At 42.5% G+C, this 26,329-nt stretch overlaps 1 protein-coding gene and 1 long non-coding RNA gene across 3 annotated transcripts in view; one reads left to right on the top strand and one right to left on the bottom strand.

Moving 5' to 3' along the window:
• Positions 1-9,573: 9,573 nt before the first annotated feature.
• ENSA (endosulfine alpha) lies at positions 9,574-16,462 on the bottom strand. The gene is made up of 4 exons (XM_020912074.2): positions 16,291-16,462; positions 14,501-14,626; positions 13,037-13,203; positions 9,574-10,333 (listed from the first exon to the last, which is right to left on the bottom strand). Exons 1-4 carry the CDS (start codon positions 16,345-16,347, stop codon positions 10,318-10,320), a joined length of 366 nt encoding a protein of 121 aa, XP_020767733.1. The 5' UTR covers positions 16,348-16,462; the 3' UTR covers positions 9,574-10,317.
• The window catches only part of LOC139035126 (uncharacterized), a 41,817-nt gene continuing 31,623 nt past the window's right edge, over positions 16,136-26,329 (top strand). The window contains exon 1 of one of the 2 annotated variants that reach the window (XR_011487639.1): positions 16,136-16,223. This is a non-coding gene — a long non-coding RNA (uncharacterized lncRNA). Of the gene's footprint in view, positions 16,224-16,560; positions 16,810-26,329 lie in introns of those variants that run through there. The other variant, XR_011487640.1, reaches the window with a different exon arrangement.

Raw genomic sequence — 26,329 nt, forward strand, 5'->3', positions numbered from 1 at the left:
GTTCCAAAACTCTGTACTTTTGGATAGTTCCTGCATGTACCCAGTTTGGGTCAGTAGAAAAGGAAATGACTCAGAAATGTAATAGAAGGAAGTCTGAGGGTGATTCAGACTTTCCTTATCATAATAGATGCTTCAGACACGGGCTTTAATGTCAAACCAGGACTCATGATCATTGAGCGATGCCAGGACTCCCCTTTCTATATCGGCGTGCATACGTGTTAAGGCGATTCAGCCTGACTCCTTGTGACCCTATGCTGTGGATTGTAGCCCACCAGGCTCCTCTGTCCTGGGATTTTCCAGGCGAGAGTACTGGAGTGGGTTGCCATTTCCTCCTCCAGAGGATCTTCCTGACCCAAGTCTCTTATGTCTCCTGCGTTGGCAGCCAGGTTCTTTACCACTAGCACCACCTGGGAAGCCCTTGTATATTTTGAGTAGGTGGTGTCTATGTGGGGTGATTAAAGTGAAAAGTGAAAGACAGTTCAAGGAATCCACCTGATTCAGACTGTATGAAGGTAGATTAAGTTATCTCTATCCCCCACCCCCAAATTTCCCTCATAGGTCTACTTATGTTTGAATTTCTACCATGAGAGTTTTATATGCAGTTAAAAATATAAATATTGTAGCGCAAGTATCAGTTTGATGTTACCAATTGGGTTTGGGACTGTAAGGTAGGTAGCTGGTACTGGATCAAGAACAATACTTGTTGCTCTAGCAGTTAACATGAATAATTTGAGAAAAGTTTTTGTACTGTGTAAATTCTACTCAGTTCAGTCTTAGTCATGAACTAAGAGTTCATGTTTTGTATTACTCTCTAGTATCTACCCATGATAAATATATCAGAAGAAGGTTCAAAAAAAGTCCATCTATTATAAAAACACTAAGTGCTTCTGTCACTAAAACTTCCGTTTATACCAAAACTCTTCTGTTACCTGAAGGGGCCACTTTACCACAATGTGGCTGTCAGTGTTGAGCGCTCTCTTCCTGTCAGAAGTTAATGTTTCACAGAAAAAGCAATCCTTGGTTGAAATTCTGAGCACTTGACCTTTACCTGTTCTTAGTCATGTGGCTCATCTAAAAGTTTTCCAAGAGGGAGACCCAGCTTTGTGTGCAGAGTAACCTTCCAACGTGGTTCTCTCAGACGTTTCATTTCCTGAGTTAGCCACTACTGCTGCCATTCAGAGACTGTTGAAAGACGTCAAACTCTTTACTTTTTTCCAAATACTCACAGGCTAATCTGAACATAAGTTAGTCAACAATTTATTCCTCCAACAAATATTTATTGAACACATATGTGCCAAACACTTGATACTGGGGATGCAGCACTGAACATGACCAAGTCCTGGTAGGAGGTCAATAAACACTTGATAAAGGTGTGAATGAAGGCCTCTACCCTAGTTGTTCCTTTAATCTAGCTTACTTGTTCTTCTTTGTGATCACTGTTCAAACTACTATTCCATTCCCTTTTTCCCAGAATGTCTTTTCAGAGGTGGAATGCTTAATCTTCTCCTCAGAACCTTGAGGGGCAGGCCTGAGGACACTGAACTCCACAGCCCTGTGAGGCCTTCAGTCAAGACTGGTACCAAACAACTTTTGAACCAAGTTGGGAGCCTTAAGGCTAATTCATTGCACAAGTGGTTGCCATCTCTATAATCTTTGGACTTTGCCCCAAATGCAGAACTCTCCTACTTTCAACCTTGGTCCTGTCATTTCTCCGATACCTCACACAGAAACTCCTCTTTAGAGAATTTCCCTCAACCCACTCATTTAAATTACACTGAAGCTACCCTCAAACATGGCTGTATTTGCAGACCTACAGGGTTTTCCCCTCCTTTATCAGAAAGTGGGGGAACTGAGACACTCCTAGCTCCCTAGTGCCATCCTGAGGCCCTTATTTTTCCAAGACATTTGCATGCAATCCCTCCTACTTTGGAGTTCATTCTGTCAAGCTAAATTCTCCTTCATATTCTCTGCTATTCTTGGTCACTCCTACACCAGGACTGGAAGTTGGCTTCATCTTCTCCTCCCCAGTCTTGCATAATTCTAGATTCATTTCAACACCTTGATTTACTGACCCAAAACTCTAAGCCCATAATTCTTTTATTGTTGCTTTGTTGCTTTCTAAGTTAAGACACTTCAATTTTCCTTTTATAAAAAGAATGCGGTTAGGCTTAATAAGATAGAACAAAAGCTGAAACACACGAGCCACCTACCCTGGCAGCTTGATATGAAAATTCCCTTAGTTCTTTAATACCCCAATGAGCTTTACCTTTACTCCACTTGAAACACCTGTTCCTATTGCCCTTGTCATGACACGGAAGAGTTCCAACTCTGAAATCTTAAACTCCAACATCATTCTGACACTGTGTCCTGAGCTTCCAGCTTTATCACTTCTAAATCATCTGCTCTTTGACCTTATTAAGACTTCTCTTGACCTGAGTTTATCATACTTTCCTTAGCCTACCTTCTTACCCAGTCTGAATCAAGTATTTCTTCTTTTACCAACACCTTCTATCCCCTCATTCCTCTGTCAATCCTCTTCATCTGTCTACAAATCATGATCCAGGATCTACACAATAATTGTCTCTGATCTTGTACCCAGGCAGCAAGGTGTTGCTAAAGAAAACAGCAGAAATAAACGAACTGATACCATTCCAATGGTGTCATTGAGAGTTGGACCATAAAAAAGGCTGAGGGCCGAAGTACTGATGCCTTCGGACTGTGGTCCTGGAGAAGGCTCTCAAGAGTCCCTTGGACTGCAGGGAGATCAAACCAGTCCATCCTAAAGGAGATCAACTCTGAATATACATTGGAAGGACTGATGCTAAAGGTGAAGCTCCAATACTCTGGCCACCTGATGTGAAGAAGCAACTCATTGGAAAAGACCCTGATGCTGGGAAAGATTGAAGGCAAAAGGAGAAGAGGGTGGCAGAGGATGAGATGGTAAGATAGCATCACCGACTCAATGCACGTGAACTTGAGCAAACTCTGGGAGATGGTGGAGGACGGGGAAACCTGGTGTGCTGTAGTCCATGGGGTTGCAAAGAGTCTGACACGACTTTGTGACTGAACAACCACCACCATTCCAATGGGTTACGCATCCCAAGGATTATACATTCACGGTTTCTGTTAGATCCTCAACACTGTTTCCTAATTCTCTTACTTAATAACAGTATTTTTTGTCATCTCTTTCATCCTCCTCCCTTTCATCCTCTCCTCAACACTATGGCCACTCTTCTTAAGTCCCCTAACTCCCACCTTCCTAACTCTCAAGTAGTAACTTCACATCCTATTTCACAAAGAACAAGCAAGCCATCAGACAAGGACTCCTAGAGATTACGGACCCCTATTCACAAACAGCTGTGAGTTTACCCATGTTACATACCTATGTGAGTTTACCAAGTTATATCTTCATCTTTTTTTTTTAATTATTTTTTACTGCGTTCCAATGTTGTGTTAGTTTCTGCCATACAGCAGAGTGAATCAGCTATGTGTGCTCAGAATCACCGATACATACATACATAAATACATAGATGTATCTCTCCCCTCTTTTCTGGATTTCCTTCCCGTTTAGGGCACCACAGAGCATTGAGTGGCGGTCCCTGTGCTACACAGTAGGTCCTCATTAGTTATTTTATACATAGTGGTGTATACGTGTCAATTCCGGTCTCCCAATTCTTCTCACTACCCCTTCCCGCTGTGGGATCCATAAATTTGTTCTCTACGTCTGTGTCTCTATTTCTACTTTGCAAACAAAGTTCTGTATCTTCACCTTGAGTCTCAAGCAGGATGAGGCATCTGTCCTTCTGCTTTAGACCAACTTCTTACTCAGCTGGCTTGCTAACTAGATTAACCTCAGTACCTCACCTTGTACAGAGGTTGGCACATATGTCCTCAATAAATGTTTGCTGAACTATTGTTTAATTAACCACATCCACCCCAGTTGTTTCCACACCCCACCCTTTTTGGAGCCCTGCTTTTTGGTTATCATTCTCTATGATGCCTCTACTTTTACTTGTTCCTTTTACTTGGTAAATATACATGCCTATCATTCCCATTCTAAAACAACAACAGACAACAAAACCTTCACACACCACTCAGGTTTACAAGCAAGATTATACCTCTACCAATACAGTGCAACTGGTCCCAAAAGATTACTAAATGGTAAACCAAATTGACACCCTTTTGTCCATCAAAAAGAAAAAAAAAATTCTGTGATTTTATTCTTTTTAGAATTAAAAGTACCTCTAATCATCAAATAGATGCTCACTGTCAAAATCTTGAAAAGTACAGAAAGTAGAAACATACACTCCTTAAACCATAATCCTGACAGTTATTCACAATTTTGGCATGCTGCTTTCCTGAAATTTGGGGGTGCCCTGGTGGCTCAGATAGTAAAGAATCTACCTGAAATGCAGGAGACGCGGGTTCAATCCCTGGGTTGGGAAGATCCCCTGGAGAAGGGAATGGCAACCCACCCCAGTATTCTTGCCAAGAAAATCCCACAGAGAGGAGGCTGGTAGGCTACAGACTACTAGGCTGCAAAGAGTTGGATGCAACTGAGTGACTAACACTTAATCACACAGTGAGATTTAAACGACTGATTCAGTTTCTCCATTAACTCTGTCCTTGGGCACCACATCATCCTGACTCTATTCTGTGAACCTGTTTGTGTTTCCTTCAGGTGTCAGCCTTCATCGGGTCAGTTTGTCAGTCTTTCTGATCTCTGTACTTACATGTCCATGGCTTTACTAGTGTATCCTGAGGTCTACAGAATTTGTATCTCCTATTCTGAAATTTTCTCCAACCTCTAGATGCGTAAATCCAGTAACTTAACATAAATCTAGTAACCTACTCTTGGATGTCCTACAGGCACCTCACATCAACTCTACTGCAAAATGAACTCATTGTCTTCCATGCCAAACTTGCTCTTCCAGCTGTATTCTCTTTCTGGATTACGGCATCATAGTTTACCTCAGGATTTTTTAATAGAGTCCTGTCTCTTCCCAAGTCCCACTCCTCACATCAGATTCTGTTGATTGTACTTCTCATCTATCTCTTGAGTCTGTTCAGTCTTCATCCCCACTATCATTACCTTATTTCCTCATCATATCTAACCTATAGTACTGTAGCTACATACAGGCTGTTATTGTACCACAACTAACCCACGGTTAACAGTTTACAAGTACAGAATTCTCCACTTAGATGTTAAACTTATGTCTCAAATTGAATTCATCATCTTCCTTTTCACAGTAGCCTTTCCTTTCCCAATTTTTCCATCCCATTAGTAGTATCTTTAATACACCCATTTTACCATCTCTAGTCTCCTCCTGACACAACAATCAGAAAGATTATTCTAAGGGGCCAATCTGATCATGTCACTGCCTTGCTCAAAATCTTTATTCAGCAGCTTCACACTGACTCTAGGATGAAGCCTAATGGGCCCTTTGTGACCTAACCCTTGGTTACCTCCACCCAGCTCCAGCCTCATTCCTTGCATACTATGTTACAGTTACTCAATTATTTTAAGTTTTCAGAATGTAATACCTCTGCATCTTTTCAGACTGTTCCTTCCACCTGGAAGGCCCCCTTTCCCAGTCTAACCCCTTTCCCTAAGTCCTACTACTCCATCATATTTCAGCTCAGAAGCTACTCTCTGTGTAAGGATTTTCCTGGCTGTTCTCCCATTTACTCAAATTAGGTGCCCAGCCTCTGTACTTTCAGAGAATTTTATGCTCTTCCCCATCTTAGCTCTGAATCCTTGTACTCTAATTATTGTCAGTCTACCTATCTTCAGTATATCCCTCAATGGTCTATAAGCTCCCCGGGCAGGAACCATATCTTAGGCACTGCTGCAATCCCTGAAGTAAGGGCTTTACATGTTCTATCTTGTTTAATCATCACAGCAATCCTGTTCAGTGGGTACTGCATCATTCCTATTTTATAAAACAAGTAAACTGAAGCAAAGAGAGTTTAAGAAACTTGTCTCAAGTCATTCAAATGTATAAAAATCAGGATTCAAAACCAGGAAACTTGATGCTAGAACCCGCCCATCACTAAATCTATCACTTCTAAATCTCATTGGAAAAGATCCTGATGGTGGGAAAGATTAAGGGCAGGAGAAGGGGATGACAGAGGATGAGATGGTTGGATGGCATCATTGACTCAATGGACGTGAGTTTGAGCAAACTCTGGGAGATAGTGAAGGACAGGGAAGCCTGGCATGCTACAGTCCATAGGGTCACAAAGAGTTGGACACGACTGAGTGACTAAACAACTAAATTTCATCTCCACACGATTTGGCAGTGACCTATTTAAAACACAGAACCAATTAGAGTTCTTCTTTGCAGTCACCTCCGTGGTTCCTATGCCTGCCTGCAAATCATATCCTTCTGTCTGCCTTTGTGGCCTGGTCTCCAGTCCCTCCCCAGGACTCACTTGATACTGTACTGCAAAATCAGCAGATTCCACATTGCCTCATCCTTCTCTTAGTGTTGGTCCTTCTACCAAAATGCCCTTTCGCATCTTTCTAGAAAAATATTGTTTCTCCTTCAGAATTTGCTCCATGAAACTTTTCCTGATTACTTTCTTTTGGGGTGTCCCGTGTGGCTTGTGAGATCTTAATTTCCTAACCAGGGATTGAACCAGGCCAGGTAGTAGAAACGTTTCCAGATAACTCTTTTCGCCATCCCATTGCAGGCACTGGGATTCTGCCTCCACTCTCAGAAGCTGTGTGACTTGGCCAAGTTACTGATTTAGTTTTCTCACCTGTATAATGGCAATACTTATCTACTTTGTAGAATTGTTGTGAGGATTAAATGAAATGATGTAAATTAAGGATTTAGCAATGGGCTAGATGTAACTACTACTAAATACTTGTCCCTAATTCCTCTATGTAGCTAAGCTTCTACGGCTGCAAGTTGAACACGGTAGCATGATTTCCTCATGTGTAGTTTCCCCACCAGAGTGGAATCTCCTTGAAAGTTGTTTGTTTAGTCACTAAGTGGTGTCTCACTCTTTTGCGAGCCCATGGACTGTGGCCTACCAGGGTCTTCTGTCCATAGAATTTCACAAGCAAGAATACTGGAGTGGGTTTCCATTCCCTACTCCAGGGGCATATTATAGGCACTTATCAATAATTGAACTAGATTATTTAATACTACCCATCTTTTAAGGCCCAGTTCAATTTCCATTTCTTCCACTAATATTTACCTCATGATTCCAGCCCTTTGAATTTTCCCTTCTCAGAATTCCTTTACCACTATCTTGCATTGTATGTAAAAGTGCTGTCTCAGTGAGGCTTGAAGTTCTTCCAGGGCAGACACCACCTCTTACGCTGCTCATCTGCCCAATAACTCCTCGTATTTCCCCAAAGCCAGAGTTCAACAGCTCCTCGTGAACTAAAATGCCGCTGCCCAAGCACGGGGGCCTTTTAAGGAGTCCTCCATCTCTAAGGGGGTTCCGCCAGCAGCCCGTCTCCTGCCTTCCTCTTAGTTCACAGGAATTCTGCTTACAACTACAGTGATCTGGGCACCTTCCTGGTGGCCCAGTGGTTAAGACTGCGTGCTTCCACCACAGGAGGCATGGGCTTGATCCTTGGTCAGGGAATTAAGATCCCATATGCTTTGTGGGATCTTATCACATTAATTTGTTTATTTGCATGTCACTGTCATACCTTAGCTTCCGAGGGAAGAGATCTTTCCTTTCCTTGTTGACCTCCCTCCAGGTCCAGCAAAGGGCACTGTACACGGGGGCTGCGTGTGGGTGTGGCCGGCAGACCGACAGGCACGATCGTCAATGGCAATTCTCCCAGCTTTTTCTTTCGCTTGTGCTTTCCACGCTCAGGCCACATCAGCTTAAAATAAATGTGGCTGGACAACAATAGTGGTGACTTCATGCCTGCCACCCTGCATATCAGACAGCTCAACTGAGAGACATGTCAACACAATTATCACCCCACCATGCTGGAGGAGTGGCAGAACCCTTGAATCCACTCTTTGGATTAAAGATAAAACACTAAGCTAAAACAATGGGCAAGAACAGCTTTTGGAAGCACTGAAGAATCGGGCTTCCTGACTGCCTAGCCCTGTCGTATGGGAGTAAAGAAAAAGGAAAGGCAGGTTTTAAGCTGGAACAGAAACAGCAATGACCATTTCTGGGCACCCCAGGATTCCTAAGGCTACAGCTTAAACTTAAGGACTAGGAAAGCCAAGAGTAATGGAAAAAGCATGTAAAAGCCTAAACGTTAAGAGATGTTAACTCAAGGTCTTCAGTAAACTAGCACTGCCACCTTATAAATAACTTATTTCTATGTCAACGTCCCTTCTCTTTATACTAAATGGAACTTAACTAGATGCCTCCACATTTGGAGCCTTGTTGACCTTACTGCCCATGTTGCCACTTGGCAAACACAAAAGCAGGGACCATGTGCTCATAACGAGGCCATGGGGCTGGCTTAAGGGGAGTAAGACTCAGAAACCCCATCGTAATGAACACTCGTACATCTCCGAGCTCTAAGATGTAAGTTTATGCTACTGCAGTGTATGAACTTTTTCATGTGTTTTCTTCCAGTAAGATAAGAAACCCCATTAAAGGTGGGGCATGCCTTTCTCTAATGTATCTCCAAACCACCTAGTTCAGTGTCTAGCATGCTGTTCAGAAAGGCTGATGGTTAGGAGGCATCGCAGTCCCCTGACTAAATTAGGAGAGAGCAAGTCAGCTTCCTGGGAAGCTGAAAACTTATTTGGAAAGTTTCTGATTAAGAAGAGAGCATGAATCACACACTGAGAACAACATTCCTTCTCTAGTTTAAAAGTACTCCACCCTCTTAATGTGATAGAAATTTCTCTAGAATATCTATTGTCTCCAGGATTCTGTCTTCCTTGATGCATGCTCATTTGAGAAGATAACCATGGTAAAATCTCCTAATCATAAAATCTCCTTTATGCCTAAAATCTCCTTGGGCAAATGGGCAAGTTTCCATCTTCAAACACAGTAGATTGGTGTGAATGTGACAGAAGAAAAGTGTGAGTCTGTTTCTCCTTTGGCAACACTTCTTTTGTATATTACACTCACAGATAGTTTTAAACCCCTTGCAGTGGCAGGATTCCAGCAATGGTTAACACATCATGAGGAAAGAAGTGACTCTGCCTCCTGCTGGCTGCTAGCAGAAAGGCTGATCATTAGTGGTTACAATTCTCCAGAGACACAGGAACTTGAGAAGGAAAGCAAGACTGAAAGGGAAAACAGACTGGCTTCCTTTCATGCTTAGCCTGGAGTAATCTTCAGGTGTCAATAAACCCTTCAGATCAAACACCGCAAACCCCTCATTTTGTGAGTCAGAACCTGAGGAAGAGTCATCTTTGCATTAGCTATATAAGTCCTGGTCTATATGCCAACGTCCCTGCACCCTCTCCCTAAATGATGGAAACGGGGAACCCAGACACACCCCATCTGAAGGGCCCCTGTTCCTCAGGGGCTCAGAACCCCACACCAGCTTCTCCTGAATGCTGTCTTCAGTCTTATTTTCTTCCCTTTCGCCAAACCCCAATAAAACACACCAACGGCTGCAGAGAATTTCTGGGTTGGTTTGTTTTTTTTTTTCTGTGGATCTTCTTGTTTGTTTTTTATTTCAAATACTGAAAAAGGCCCCTGGGCTCTGCGGTGCTCCCCACGCTCATCCTTTCTCCCACACTCACTGCCCTTCTTCCCACAGCAAATCTACTTCAAGGACAGCACTTTTTCCCCACCCCAACAATAAACATTCAGTTCTTAGCCTGTTCTGCAGAACCAGAGGAGTCATCTGCATCTTTCATATTTAGACGGTTTCTTTTATCTGACATCAGGTCCCCAGTCATAAACAAGCTAGCAAGGCACTCTTCTACACAGCTCAATTAGAACCCCTCACCTTTAGTCCGCTTCACTCCCCCACCCCACCCCCACTCCACCCCAGCCACAAGGCCAAGGAGGAAGATAGTTAGGAATGTTTTTGTTATCAGCTCTAAGTCCTAATTCATAACCCCTCACATCTCCCACTCCACCCTCTCAACCCCCCACCCCACCCCACCCCACCCCCAGGATTTCACTGAGATGTCTCCCAACAATTACTTGGAAAAAAAAAGGAAAAACAAAAAAGAGTCAAGGTCTTGGTGCTCGGCCCAAGGGGCTCCATGCGCTGGGACACCGACGGGCAGGGGCCTCTGCCTCTCCAGCCCGCACCCGAGCCACCTCCTGACCCTGGCTGCAAAAGCAGGGAGGGGCAGGAGCCAGCACAGGACCCAGGGGGCAGCGGCTCAGGATCTGGTGGAGCCCCGGGCAGCATCATTCGACTTGGCCACTGCGGACGAACACAGAAGAAGAGAAAGAAAACACTGTCAAGTAGTAAGGGAAAAAAGCCTAAGTTCCACCCCGGTCTCTACCCCATCATTCTTCCACACTTATCAATCACTGGGGATACATGGCACATGTCTTAGTCCTATCCAGAGAGTCTTTTTTTTTTTTTTTTTAAAGAAAAGGAAAATTTCGGTCTTCACCTAGTTACAAAATTGTTCTCTTGTCTTTTTGGAGATACCCAAGAAAACAAAGAAAGAAATTCTTTAGACAAGATCAAAATAACGAGGTTTTCAGAGCAGGCTAGTTTCAGGGGCATGGCCAGAGCCACTTGCCACAGTGGAGACTGACAGATTGGCGTTGGGGGGCGGAGAGTGATGAGGTGGCAGCTGCATGGAGGCCAGGGCCAGACAATACATGTGTTGTTTTGAATGGACTTAATACTCTAGGTTTAATCAAAGCAAACTGAATTTCAAAATGACCCTTTTTTGCCATGGAAGCTATGCACTTCATGCTGTGGAAGCAGGTGGCATCTACAAAAAGGAGCTTGTTTCTTTGTTTCCTTAGCTTTGAAGATGACCGGGTGGAAAGAGAGACCAATAGTCTTTCTGATTCCCCTATTTCTACTCCCTATTCTATTCTTCCTAAAACTGAGACTCACTGTGATTCCAATCTTGAGGATTCACACTGACTGATAGAGAGAGCAGCTCAGACAAAAAAGAGTACAAAATTCGAGAAGATCGGAGATGAAGAAAACGTACAAAATTATATATATATTTATATATATAATAACATGACATATCTATGTACAACATGTCTGGGACAGTTGAGGAAACTATACAAAGATATTCAGCATTTTCCCCTTCCCACATGGACTTTAGACTAAGGAAGACAGCATGAGGAAATGAAGCAAGAAACACAAAAATTATATACAATTACAAGTGACAGTCAAGGAGTTGCCCTAGGGGCCAGGGAATCACGGCATCCTGCTCTCTCCATTCCTTCCTCACCAACTTTTTCCTACCCAATCTGAATGATGACCTGAAAAGTGAATGGCTGGTCAGGAAAGAAGTGTAGACACACCCTAACGCCCCACGTGCGCATCAGCAAGTTCATCAGTTGTCCTCACTGGGCCAGATGTGTGGTATATCAGAACTTGTGGGCTGAGAGGTCGAGAGAGGGCCAAAGACAGACTCTTCCTCTCTTGAATTGCTAGCTCTCACTTGGCCCTCTCTGTCCTAACTAGCAGATTGCATTCAGTATGGTTCAGGCCGAGCTAGTGATAATCAGATAGATGATGCTGGCCACCCGCAGCCCCTCTTTCCTCTACCTGGTTCATGATCAGCGTTGCTACCTCTCAGAGCACAGGAGCTGAGCTCCAGGAAGGCAGAGATTTCTCAGTGCTCCTTCTATTTCTCCCTAACCGCCTTCCCCAGCTTTCTCCAAGGTGAATCATCTCCTGAGAACCTGCTGCCCCAGCCCCACAGCAGCACTAAGCCCCGGAGTGACTGTTCTTCCCTTTCCTTCCTGTCTCCCTAATGATACACCTGGCAGCTGAGAACATCTGAAATGTGGGACTCCACACGAGCATGACTGAGCATGCTTCTTCAGGCCCACAGCCTGGCTCCCAGAGCAGTCTTTTAGCAGCCAAGGCCCAGATTGTAGGAAAGAAGGGAGAGCAGAGGCAAGCGCTTTCATGGCTAGCTTCTTAGAATTTTTTTTTCTTGACCCTCAAGACCACGACACTTATGAGGTCCTCCTGCTTGAATTTATAATCCCTAAATCTCAACTTCTCTCCTCATGTGGTCTTCAATGAGTTCTCCGTACTCTCACCTATGGTCCTTCCTCACTTTTGGTTTTACAATGAACAGCACAGAGTTCTTCGGGATGTTAGAATCAATCTGATCTACATTTGGATCTATATTACAGATGGGGAAGCAGAAATCCAGAGAGGTGAAGTGACTCGACCAAGGCTACAGGTCAGTTCTGTCTAGAACTGAATGGAAACAGAACCCAGATATCCTGACTGCTAACCCAGTGTTCTTTCCACTTTCCCATGATACTTTCAAAAAGCAACATGCTGGAAGAGAGAGAGAAGGTGCCCATTTTACATGAATAATATCCTCCAGGGCAAATTGTAAAAGACACTGAGTAAAGAAGGTTAGGTGGGCATTATAGTTTTAGGCAAGCACATCAGTTTTTCTTTTTGAGGATTTGCTAAACCTGCCATAATGAAAACATGAAAGCAATAGCAGCCCAAAGGACAAAACACTTAAAGCACAGAAAACAGATCTCATTCAATCTATCTTTCCCAATCATATCAGGTTAGCCTTGGGGTGTTAAACCTGTCATATTATTCCCAAGGCTTAGCCTCACCTATTTTGGGACACATTCTCTTCCAAAAGGAGAAATGACATCTCCCCAGTTTCTCATACAAATGAAAAAGAAAGTCTGCAGCATTATCCAATCCTAGGCTCCTATTTCTGAGCCCCTACTTGGGCCACATGAGGGTGTGGAAATCTCAGTTTAACCAAAGCAGTGAACTCAGAGCCTCTCTTTAGCCCATCTTACATTCTCAGCAGCCCCCAGAAGCAGCATAGTCATTTCTGGCGAGCAAGCTGAGAAGAGACAACTAGGTGCCCACTCTATCCCTGCCTATGACATAGAAAAGTCCAATGGGTGAGAAGGGGAGCAGAGGGGGCCAGGTTACCCCGCAAGCTTGCTGGTGACGAGCGAGGACTTTCTCTGGGGCAGATCCTGTGGGGTGGGGATGTGGTCACCGGTCACCAGGTTCTTGTCTGGTCCTGCACTGGGCAGCTGCTTATTCTTCATCTTGGCTTTGGCCATGTTGTAGTCTCCTGAGTCAAAGTACTTTTGCTAAGAGACAAAAGGGAGGTTTTGGTGAGTGAGGAGCTTTGGTCTTCCTCAAAAGCAAGGAGACTCAGGTCCACCATAAACCCTATAAACCTGCATCCAAACTCAGATCTTTCAAGTCTTTTTTGATTAGCCTCATGTATACACAGCTTAGTATTAACTATATTTAATTATGCTTTCTTCCCAGTGTCTTCTGACTTTTTGACATTTGTAAGCAGTTTCCCAGTTAGGGTGTATATTTTTGGAGTTAAGAAATATAGCTCCTATAGCCTTTAGTAGCCCCATGAGTCCCCAGTGCTTCAACCATATTACTGACTTTAATCCCAAAGGTTTATAAAGGACCTATAAGCCTCCAATGGGCTTGGTGCTGGGGAAACAGAAATGAATAAGATATAAAGGGTCAACCTGGGGCTATCAGTAGGAGATCAACCTCAAGCTAACAACCTCAAAATGAGAAATTATTCTCTCAGACTATGAATAGAAACTGGGCTTGTTCCTGAGGATAATGTACTTTCCTCTGACTCCAACCACGCCCACACATGTTCCATCGCTGTGACAGCCTGCCCACGCCTGTCTTGCTTACAGCAAGGTAAACTGCAAATCAGCATCACATCATCTGTGACTAAGACTCTAACTGGGATTCTCCACAGGGATCTGTTTCCCTCTCCATTTCATCCGCATAGAGAAATACACTCCAGGTTAATGAATGACAACTGTTCAGTCAGTTTTAGGTACCTCTGAGGACTGAGGAACCCAAAGAGGAGCTAGAAGGCTATGAAGGTAAGACTCTCCATTGGGAGAAGGACCACTCTGGACTGGAAAAGTAAGTCTCTTCAGGGAGCATAGTTAATGGCTGGTGCTAACTTCAAGGGTCTGAAAAAATCATTTCAAGTTGAGGAAATCTGTAGGACAGATGGCCTTTCTTTTGAAATGATGCACCTCAAAATTTAGCTCTAATCCTGTATCTGCAGTCCTAAAACTCCCACCATCCAAACAGGCAAACGTATGGAGGCTGTCAGCTTTCCAGACTCTGACATCCTTCCCTCACTCTCCCAAGGCTATTCCTAAATACCTCTCCATTAAGCCTTAGTATCCTGAGGGAAATCAGAAAATAAATGATACCCTTTCAGGAACTTACAGTATTTGTCTTGGGTTTTTTTTTTTTTAACAAGTTTCTAATTTTTCTTTACTACTGCCCAACAACAAAACTTTCATATCAGTGTTCAGCAGAACTTCCACAGATCTCATCCCTAAGGCCCCTTTGGTTCCAAGTAAAAGGGTAAGAGATTGTGCTCCATACCCCTTTCTGGAGTCTCTTCATGAGGAAGTCGGAGCCTCCAGGCTTTTGTCCTAGGCTTGGATATTTGGCTTTTAGCTTTGCCTCCTCAGCTCTCTCAGGGAGAATACCTTCTTTCTCTTGGGTGTCCTGGAGGAAACAAATGGGGCCAGTAAAATTAAACACTGAGAAGCAGCTGCTTCTAATATCTGCTAACTTTTACACTATTACCTTTTCCTGGAGATCTACCCATTTGTAAACATGCTATTCACACTCTTAAATAAAGCCAGACCTTTGTTCAAATCCCTAAAGCTCAAGATGACTGTATTGTGAGAAAAAAAGATAAGTTGTTTGTCACACTACACCCAGGGAACCACCCCGGTGACCTGTGAGTATTGGGTTAAAGGTAATACCAAAGAACAATACTTAATCAAAGAGCAAGCAGTAGCTCACTAAGAACAGAAGCTAAGAAAGACAGAAAAGAGCTAGCAGGGATTCTGGTGTTGCAAGATTAGTAGGGAAATCCCTAGCTGTCTGTAAAACACAGCACAGGTCAAATGGGAAATCAAAAGGGATAAATGCTGAGATGTTCCCTCCTAAGCTAGGCTTTTGATAAATCTATGGACGCTAGCTCTGTGGCCTTCTCCAGAAAGCTCCACCTTAGCAATGGTCAGCACTGGACAGCAATAATGGACAGCACTGTTTCCATACACATTGTAGTAGGAAGGTGACAAGTAAATAGATTAATCTCAGGAAAATTAAGATACAGTGGGTTCACTAGTATTTACCCACCAGCTCTGCCAAAAAAATCAACACCTTCCCTAGTGATGGAGGTTTGGGAAACATGCCAAGAGTCCAATTAACTTGCAGGGTCTCTTACTGTTGTTGTTACTCTCTGCTTCCTTTTTGTGGGCCCTGCCGCCCTTTTCTTTAATGACTTTTTTAAAAAGGTAATGAAGCCAATTTGTGGTTCTTTTTAGTGGAATTACATTCCCTTGCCTTGAAAACCTGGCCCGAATATAACCCAGGGGTATTTTATGAACCCGAGTCCAGTACTAAATGTTATAAATCAAACACAAAACACCTAAATAAGTTGGCGTATTTTCATCACAGAATTGCCGGTGAAATAAGTCCCCACTACCTTAGAAGTCGGGGGGAAATATGGTTGCGTCTTTCTTTTCACGACTCTCTAGGGGTCTTTCTTAGGTTTAACCTCCATTATTCTGTTTGAAACTCTAGCCCTCTTCAATTTTGTAAGGTCCTCTTTGAAAGTGGGCAACAGACCATCTCCAGCGATCAAAATAGGTCTCTTTAAGAAAGTTGCCGCCTTAAATTAGCCATGATAATAATTACTCTTCTCCCTTCCCCCACTGCTGATCCCTTTTTAAACTTCTGTATCTTGATCTGTATCTTTCTGAGGATATAGAATGAAGGACCCAGCCTAGCTGTTGTTTCATTTTACCCCTACTAACCAATAACATACATCTCATCCCGAGACCACCAACCCCCTTTCATTCACCCACTCTTTCCAAACACCCGCCCCACGCTCAGGTTCGGCCAATTACAGCACAGCGTCAATACATCTAGCTGTAGGCCTAGTGACCAATCAGGAAGGGTACTACACTGATTGACAATCCAGCCAACTAACCAGAACCAAAGCAGCAGGCCATGTTGAAACTCACCCTGCATGACGCAAGACGTGGCCAACCCCTGCAGAGCCCGAGACCATGGCGACCAATCCGCACAGGTGGGAGACCGCCTCCCGCCCCATCACAATCGCCCCCAACTCGCCCACCGCACCCCCTCCATTTCACCTGCTTCTCCTCGCCGGTCTCTTCCGTAGGGTTCTCCTCTTCTTGTTTCTGGGACATGGTGGGACCGGGACTGTGGAGTGTGGGGGGCCCGGGAGGTCAGCCGGAGAAGGGAAGGGGGAGGGGAAACGGGACAACCAGCGCTGCTTCTTCAGCTCCTGTCACTAGGATTGCTCAGTCAAAATGGCGGCCCTTGCCTATGACGTTGCGACCGCCCCTTCCTATGGGAGCCAATGGGAGCGGGGTGGATAGGGCAATGACGTAACTATCTACCAATAGTTGCTGGCTAAATGTGGGTTCTATGGAGGCGACGGGCAAGCTGGAACGCCAATCTGGGAAGAGAGTGACTCACAAGGACCAATTGGAAGCACGTGGGGGAGGTTAAGGGGTGGTGCTGGTAGCTTTGGCATTTTTGCTCCTTTTGCGGGGGTCAGACTTTCTGCCGCCCTGACTCGTCGACCCCAGGGGACTTTTCTGATCTTCGAATTGGAGAGCAAAAGGATGGAAACCTTTTATTTCCAGGTGAAGAGGATTATGCTTCGGGCAGTGTTAGCAGAAAATTATCAATCTCCAGAAAATAATCTGGAGGTCAGAGTGGACTTTAAAGTGGTCCTCCTCACTTCCACTGTGTCATTTAGGGTATAGAATGGAGAGACTGAAGGGTCTAGCAGAACATGGATGGCTTACGTTTCAGCGTTTAACTCTTAATGTACAGTTTTTTTGTTTGTTTAGGGCCATCCCATGGAGACTGAGCTCCTTGAAACAAAACAGGTCTAGGTACATGGTAAACACTGCGTAAATACTCGCGAATATATTGAGTGTTTGAAGGTGGTACTGTTTTAGTTTTACAAGGAATATATATGTAGTAAGGCAGTCTTTGCCATAGAGGGTTTTCACAGTATGCCAGGAGTACCCTAAATCCTCAAGATTAAAACAGACTCATCTTCCTAGTGAAGTTGCTCAGTCGTGTCCGACTCTTGCGACCCCGTGGACTGTAGCCCACCAGGCTCCTTCTTCCATGGGATTCTCCAGGCAAGAATAGTGGAATGGTTTGCCATTTCCTTCTCCAGGGCATCTTCCTGACCTAGGGATCGAACCGAGGTCTCCTGCACTGCAGGCAGCTGCTTTAACCTCTGAGCCACCGGGGAAGCCCCATCTTCCTAGAGTGTTAGTCAAAAAACGTCATTTTTATATTAAAGCAGTCTAATGCTAATAACACTGAAAAATTGATATTAAATTTTAATTTTCCAGGGAACCATTGTGACAGATAGCCCTAGGGCTATCTATTCATTTTTCTGTATAATTAGGTACATTTCTAGTGGAAAAATTTGAGTATCTTAGAATACACAGATAAGCAAGGCAAATCTGGTCAGCTTGAAATTAAAGTGTTAATAAAGTGGTAAAGGGGTTCAAAGGAAGGTTCATATTCAGCAAATGGCAACCCACTCCAGTATTCTTGCCTGGAGAATCCCATGGACAGAGGATCCTGGCAGGTTACATACAAGCTATGGGCTTGCAAGAGTTGGACATGACTGAGTGACTAAGCACACCGCCCCCCCCCCCCCCCAAAGAGAAGACTTAATAATGGAGGTGTGTATTTGAAATCAGCTATTATTTTGCCAGGTAAAGGTGACGGAAGGGTATTCTAGGTGATGGGGTCATCATGAAAGCTAAAAAAATAGAACTGAGTCCAGAACATGGAGGACTTTGAGTGTCAGGGTAAGAAACTAGTGGATAATTTAGTTATCTAGGAGAGACGTTTAAGGGTTTTAGGCCAGAGAGTGGCAGATCAGAATTATTCTTAAGGATTAATCTAGTGGTAATGAATAAAAAATCATTTAGAATTCCAAACAGATACTAGAGGGGGATAATCTAGCTAGGAGTCCTCTGCAATACTCTGGTTGGGAAGTAATTAGGATTTAATCTACAAACGAGGTAGTTTAGAATAGACAACAGTGATTCTAATTGAGAAAGTCTGTGGCAATGGAAGCTACTAGATTAGCAGCTAACTGAATATAGGGAATGAGGAGGCGATGTGCCTCAAGGTGACTATTTGTAGAAACAAATTCAAGGAAAGGAATCAATTTGGAAATGAAATTGGAAGTAGATAGAAAATGAGGTGTTCAATTTTGAAAACACTGACTTTTTCAAAGCCAGTGAGCCGTTTGGTGGAGATATCCAGGCAATGAAGTCTTAGGATAAGTGAACTCTGAGATCTCCATACCTGAAATTTTAGCATTATAGGACATATAGATCTGGAGTTTGGGATATATTTAGAAGCCAAATATGAATAAAATTTGGACTTCTTCACATAAATATGGATTTCCCAGGTGGTCCTAGTGCTAAAGAACCGACCTGCCAGTGCAGGAGATGTAAGAGACGCAGGTTTGAGCCCCGGGTTGGGAAGATACCCTGGAGGACGGCATGGCAACTCACTTTAGTATTCTAGCCTGGAGAATCCCATGGACAAGGAAGCCTGGTGGGCTACAGTCCATGGGGTCACAAAGAATTGGACACGACTGAAGCGACTTAGCATACACAAAAATATAAGTGAAGTTGTGGGATTAGATGGAATCATTGAAAAAAAGTAGAAAAGAGGCCCCAGAACAGAAACTGAGGAAAAGCTGGCAAGGGCCACAGATACAAATGATCAGAGTGGTAAGGAGGAGAACCAAGAGAGAATCCCATGAACAGTGTGAAAAGAGAGAAGGCACAGAAAGTTAAAGTTGGAGGGGACGAAAGCCAGTTGTGCTGTGCTCAGCCGCATCCGACTCTTTTCAACTCTTTGTAGCCCACCAGGCTTCTCTGTCCCTGGGATTCTCCAGGCAAGAACACTGGAGTGGGTTACCATGCCCTCCTCCAGGGGATCTCCCCCACCCAGGGAGCAAACTCATGTCTCATTGGCAGGCAGGTTTTTTACCACTATTTTTATAAAAATACCGGGCTGATTTCCTCAGCCCTCTTTCATTCCAATTCAATCAACATCTTTGCACTTGGGTCTGGAAGTCCATATTAAAAAAAAAAAGCAAACAACAACAACAAAAAAACTACCTAAGGAGAGACTGCAAATAAGGCTGATTTGGAACCCTCGTGGAATAGCAAGACATGAGGCTGTTCTGGTTGCTGGGGTCCCCGAAAGACTTGCAAGTCATGCTGAAGTGTTGAGGTTTCATGAAGGCAAAGAGGGAATGTTTGATTTAAGCAGGGAAATGCTATTGTTAGATTTGGGATTTGGAAAGAAGTAACTGTGGAGATTGAACTGAAGTGGAGAGGAAGACTGTAGGGCTGCAGTAATCCGGGCAACCAGGTAATCCAGCAGACTTGAGAGGCCTGATCAAAGGCAGGGCCGTGTGAATGGAGAGGAGCTGAAGAGACAAATGATACTGAATGTGGGAAGTGAAGGTGAGGAGAGAACTAAGGATGAATTCCAAATTCCTGAGTAAAGGATGGTGCCATTTACAGAGAAGCAAATACAGAGAGAAGAGCACATTGGAGGGGGGAAGTGAGGAGAGAAGAGAACCTGAATTACTTGTTTATTCCTAGTCTTTCGGTCTTTTTTATGTCTGAATTTTTCAAGGGAAGATCTAAATCTTTTCAGAGTATGAGAGATGAGATATACTGGAATAACACTGTAAAATTTGTCAGTGCTTAAGCAAGATTGTATGGAGAATGGCCATTATAAAAAGTGAAACGACAGATCTATCTGGGTTTAATACATATGCCATTAGCACCCTCCAATGGACCAGATTGAGAATACTAGGGAATTAACTAAGCTCAATCCTTTCTTGGGTTGGCTGCCCAAGAAACCTAACAGTGATACTCTTCCCAGGCCTGCCTGCTCCTTTGCCCTGAAATGTTTGAGCAGAGATCTGAATAAGGTGGGGAATAAGCTAAGCAGCTACCCCGGGGAGAACTGGTCCAGGCACAGAGGGAACAGCAGATGCAAAGCTTCCGAAGCACGAATATATTTATAGTGTATCTGAGAAAAAGCAAGACAGTCAGGGTAGCTAGAGCTAGAGTAAAAGAGGAGATGTAGGCAAGGAGCAGATTGCTTTTGGTGCTTTGGATTTTGGTGCTTTGGATGGGCAGCCGTTAGATGGTGTTGAGCAGGGGTGGAACACAAGTTGATACAAGTATTAAATGGATCACTCTGGCTGCTCTGTGGGGAACAGGAGCGGAAGCAGCAGCAGGATACCAATTAGGTTTTTATAACAGTTGCAGAGGAAAGATGGCAGTGGTTTAGACTAGGAGGTAGTAACTACAGAGAAGGTTGAAAATAGCTGGACATGGAATTTTGAAGGTACAACCAACAGAATTTGCTGTTATGAGAATACAGGATAACTTCAAAGCTTTTGGCCTGAGCAACTAGGTGCATGATCGCATCATTTACTAATGTGGGGACGTCCGAAAGTAGGAGGTTTAGGAGAAGAAATAAAGATTTTGTTTTGGACACATTATACTCTCTAAAGATATCAACTAAGATGTGATATTTCTTGTTTTCTAAAAGAAGTTGGTTCTTAAAAAAAAATCCACTTTTATTATTTATTGACACAGTGGTGAGGGGAACACAAGTTTATTTTTTGGCCACACTGTGCAGCATGCAGAACTTACCCAACCAGGGGTAGAACCCATGTCCCCTGCAGTGCAAGCAGAGTCTCAACCACTGGAGCACCAGGAAAGTCCTAAAATGTGGTATTTCTATACAGTGGAATATTATTTGGCAATGAAAATAAATGAAGAACTAATACATACTACAACGTGGATGAACCTTAAAAACATTATGCAAAGTGAAAGCAGCAGTCACAGAAGACACATATTATGTGTTTCCACTTATATGAAATGTCTAGAATTGGCAAATCTGTAGAGACTGAAAGTACATTAGTGTTTACCTAGGACTGGCAGGAATAGGGAATAATTGCTAATGGGTATGGGTGATGATGTGTTTTAAAATTGTTGTGATAGCACAATGCTGTGAATATACTAAAAACCCATCAAAATACTCACTTTAAATGTGCATATTGTATGTTATGTACATTTTATAAATAAAACTGGTGTGTAGTTATCAAAATATGTGGTTATCAAAACATTATGAAATTATTTTAGTAAAAATTTAACCTGCTAAAAATAAAAGGAAAATTAAGTGGTCAAGGGTGCTAATCCTTCTCTGTTAACCATAGGAAACCTGGCTATTCAGACTGTCTATGTCAACACACCATAAAGTAGGACAGTTTGCTAATTGCAGGCAAATAGCTTCTTTTTTTTCCCCCCACAAATAGCTTCTTGATCGCTGGGTTCCTATAAATCATTCTTAGTGTGTGTGTGAAGGATTGGATTATGTTTAACTTTCATGTACAGTGCCACCAGTTTTCCAAAGTATAGAAAATCTGATCTTTAAGAATCTGATACAATCTGTGTTTCTCTCTCTCCAAAGTGCATGTATGCACAAGTGCATGCATGCAAAAATGTTGTACATATTTTCAGGGTATAGAGATCCTCTGAAGCCTACAAAGAAGTCCAGGTTCTATTAATTAAAACATTGTCACAGGAATTAACAGTGGCCTTCATTTATTCAATGCAGGAGACCTGGGTTCAATCCCTGGGTGGGGAAGATACCCTGCAGAAGGAAATGGCAACCCACTCCAGTACGTTTGCCTGGAAAATCCCATGAACAGAGGAGCCTGGTAGGCTACAGCCTATGCGGGGGTCGCAAAGAGTTGGCCACGACTGAGCGACCTCACTTTTCATTTATTCAAATTTATGTTCAACCCAATCATGTGCCCCAAATTTATGACTTGACAATTTAAGAGCTCTGTAGTATGGCTGGTGGGAGCATAAATTAGTACAACCATACTTTAGCACTATGTACTAAAGCTAAATGTAATTAAAGCCCTATGGCCCAGCAATTCCACTCCTAGGTGATATATCCAGCCGAAATGAATCCTCATATTCACCAAAACATGTGTTCATAGCAGCTCTATTTATAATCACTCCAGATCCCCTGGAGGAGGGCATGGCAACCCATTCCAGTATTTTTGCCTGGAGAATCCCCATGGACAGGGGAGCCTGGTGGGCTACAGTCCATGGGGTCACAAAGGTCAGACATGACTGAGTGACTAAGCACAGCACAGCACAGAACAACCCAAAATGTTCAAAGTAAAATGGATAACAGTCACAAAAAATACATACTGTATGATTTCATTTATATAATGTTCAAAAGCAAAAGCAGTCTATTGTATTACAAGGATTTTGGTTACCTTTAGAGAGGGATATAGTGACTGGGAGAGGGTACGAAGGGGGCTTTTTGGGAGATGATATTGTTTCTTGACTGGGGTGCTGGTTACATGGGAATGCTCACTATTGATTATTGAGTTGTATATTTTTTTTATCTTGATTTATGTACTTTTCTCTTGTTAATTTCATAAAACATTTAAAAAGGTATCTAATGTGAAGAGTAAGATGGAGTCTATAAGCAAAAGGCTGAACTGTCATCTGTTTTTTAACACAGGATGATGTTAAAATGAAAAGTATTTGTTCAGGCTTTTAAATATTCATAATGTTTAGAATATGATCAATTATTGTTACCTTCTCTAGTCTTCCCCTCTTTGATCATAAACATCTCTTCCTCCCTGCTCTCAAAGGGAAAGAAATTCAATCAAATTTAAGAAATACCAATCAATTTAAGTTATCTAAGAGTTTAGATAACTAAAGTTTCTAGCCTCACCTAGGAGTTAAAAAAACCTGGAGTGACACAGCTGGGAGGGGAACTTTTTAAAAAAGGATGCATGAGATAAGTGCTCAGGGCTGGTGCACTGGGAAGACCCAGAGGGATGGGATGGGGAGGGAGGTGGGAGGGGGGATTGGGATGGGGAACACATGTAAATCCATGGCTGATTCATGTCAATGTGTGGCAAAAACCAATACGATATTATAAAGTAATTAGCCCCCAATTAATAAAAATAAATGGAAAAAAATATTATTAAGGCTAACCCATAAGTATTTTGAGGTATTAATATCATGGCTTTAAATGTCCAGAGAAGTACTCATCTTTCGATTGGAAGTGGGATCTCAACATCTCTGAAATGTGAGAAAAACTTTGGCTTTGAATTTCCCCCCATCAAATCAGGAGAATGATATATACATCTACTAGGCTTGCTTATGTGGCAGATGTATGGGGATTTGGTCAAGAAGCCCTTCTGAAGGGGGGAGAAGCCTCTTGATTCCTAGCTGAGTTTCTAAATTCAGTTTAGATAAAATATTCTTTTATACTTGGGGAGGCTCACAATAGGTTGAGAAAAACAAAGTGGTGGGCAGATTATTGAAATTCAAGGGAAAAAATCTACACAAAAGCATGTCTATTTGAAGAGTTCTTATGGAGTACTTGCTTCCCACCTTCCACCCTAGTGGAATCTACTTTTTTACAATCTGAAACGTAAAGAAAAACTAATGGCAATGAATTGGGCTGCTAGAAAAAGATTTCTACCAGGAAGTGACCCTTGGTTTTCTGAGTTGGATTCTGTGAGAATTTTATTGCTTTCTGGGAGGGATGGCTCCGTTTCTCACATCAGTAAGAAGTCATGTCTCTTTCCAAATTATATACACACCTGGAACTCACTGAGGAGAAAAGGAAGACAGACCAAGGCCTTGAGAAGAACTGGGAATACAAAACAAAGATTCATGTGTGCATGTAATAGGTAATAGAAAAATATAAAAAAATCCATTCTACCTATTTCATCATTAAAGCAATGATTATTTAAAAATTAATATTTTTATTCTTTAGGGAGTAAAACATTTTTAGAAATTATATGAATATATATGATATGTATTTTAGCTGTATGGAAAATGGGAGGAACAAATTTTTTAAAATCTTTCAGTTAAAATTCTTCATAGTTTTGTTAAAATTTGATATCAGAAAACACTCATGCAAGAAGAGTAGAGTGAAATATTTGAAGTGTTGTAAAACAAAAAATAAAACCATCCATCAATCTAGAATTCTATAACCAGTAAAATTATCCTTCCAAAGTGAAGGATAAAGACTTTCTCAGACAAAAACTGGGGAATTTATGTCCAGCACACTTGACCTGTAAGAAATGTTCAGTTATTAAGGGAGAAGAATGATGTGTCATAAGTTTTTACATAAGAAATCATCAGAGAAGGAATAAATGAAGGTAAACAAAAATATTTTGCTAGTTTCAAAAACCCTTCTTTAGTCTACAATTTGAATATAATCTTTTAGAATGATCTCTTTTGGAAATATATGTGAAAAGCACACAATTCATGAAATTCTAGCATGTAACAAATTTTGTACATTTTTTAAGAAGTTCCTTTATTTTTGGCTGTGCAGGGTCTTTGCAGCAGGTTTTTCTCTAGTTGCAATGCATGGGCTTCTCGCTGCAGTGGCTTCTCTTGTTGCAGAGCATGGGTTCTAGGGTGTGTGGGCTTCCATAGTTGCAGTTCCCAGGTTCTAGAGCACAGGCTCATAGTTGTGGCCCATGGGCTTAGTTTCTCCTTGGCATGTGGGATCTTCTGGACCAGGATTGAACCCATGTCTCCTACATTGGCAGGTGGATCTTTACCACTGAGCCACCAGGGAAGCCCTATTTTGTACATTTTGTGTTTTTTATATTTTGTTTTCCTAGCCCAGAATAGCCTCAGCTCTTCCTTCTCAACCTGAGAAGATTCTTCAAGACTGAGTTTAAATGGAGGAAGGAGAGAGCAGTGGTTAAAAGCATGTGTTTGAACTCCACCTCTGCATGGTGTCCTTAGGCAAACTTCACTACCTCTGAATTTTCTTTAAAGATAACCTTCTATTTTTAGAGTTCTGAGGAATAAATGAGAAAATATATGAAGTGGTTAACATAGTAAAAGTACTCAATACATGAAAGCCACTAGAGTAAATAAGTATAACTCCTGTAAGTTTTTCCTAATGTTCCCAGGAAGAATGCTACTCCATTGTGCTTCCAGAAATTAAGTTTATACTTGTATTTGAGCATTTTTCACAGAGTACCTCATTTGCCCACTTAAATGTGAGCTGTTGGGAGCTGAGATTGTGTCCTATGTAACACCTGTGCACTACAGCTAGTGAAGTCTATGTGCCACAATGAAGACCCAGCACAACCAAATAAATTAAAGTGTTCTCAAACTTTAACATCTAAGTTTTTAGAGACTATGTTTAAAATGCAGCTTCCTAAGCCTTCAACCCGAGTGACTGATTTACTAGGAACCGGTATTTTGGCAAAGTACTTACACCCACAAAAGTTACTTTGATGCACCATATTTTGATAAACATTGTTATACTTTGTTTATATCCTTTCTCTGAAATAAAAATAGCAAGGAAGTAAACAATCCTAGTAAATACATTTCATGTTGTCCCTTATGCTGTGTGCCCCCGTGTGCCAAGTTGCTTCAGTCATGTCGATTCTTTGTGATCCTATGGACCGCAGCCCGCCAGAGTCCTCTGTCCATAGGACTCTCCAGGCAAGAATACTGGATTAGATTGCCATGCCCTCCTCCAGGAGATCTTCCCGACTTAGGGATCAAACCCAAGTCTCTTATGTCTCCTGCATTGGCAGGTGGGTTCTTTACCACTGGGGCCACCTGGGAAGCCCCCTTATGCTGTAGACATTACAAAAGACAGAAGAACAATAAGCCAATTACAAGGTCAATTATCCTTCTTTTCACATGTTATTAACTCTGTTATAGTTAGGTTTGTTACCTACACTTGGAACTTAAGACCTTCAGCTCTTCAGTAAGTTCAGGTGTCACTTGCAAGTAGTTATTATAATCTAGAATATACTCATTTTCTTCCTGGTAATAATGATGTAATTGGGTAACTTATTTTGCTTGAAATGGAGACACTATTCTTCAGACTTTACATTAGCTGGTGTTTGGGTTAGATTTAATGTGCCCTGCCCTCCAGTATGTGTGTATATGTATATTTTATATATAACTAATATTTGTGTATTCCTAATTTTCCACAAGTGAGTCCAGGTGGCTCAGTGGTAAAGAATCTGCCTGCCAAAGCAGGAGACACAGTTTCAATCCC

This window comes from Odocoileus virginianus, chromosome 5 (genome assembly GCF_023699985.2).
Source record: "Odocoileus virginianus isolate 20LAN1187 ecotype Illinois chromosome 5, Ovbor_1.2, whole genome shotgun sequence".
In the NCBI taxonomy this organism is placed as follows: domain Eukaryota; kingdom Metazoa; phylum Chordata; class Mammalia; order Artiodactyla; family Cervidae; genus Odocoileus; species Odocoileus virginianus.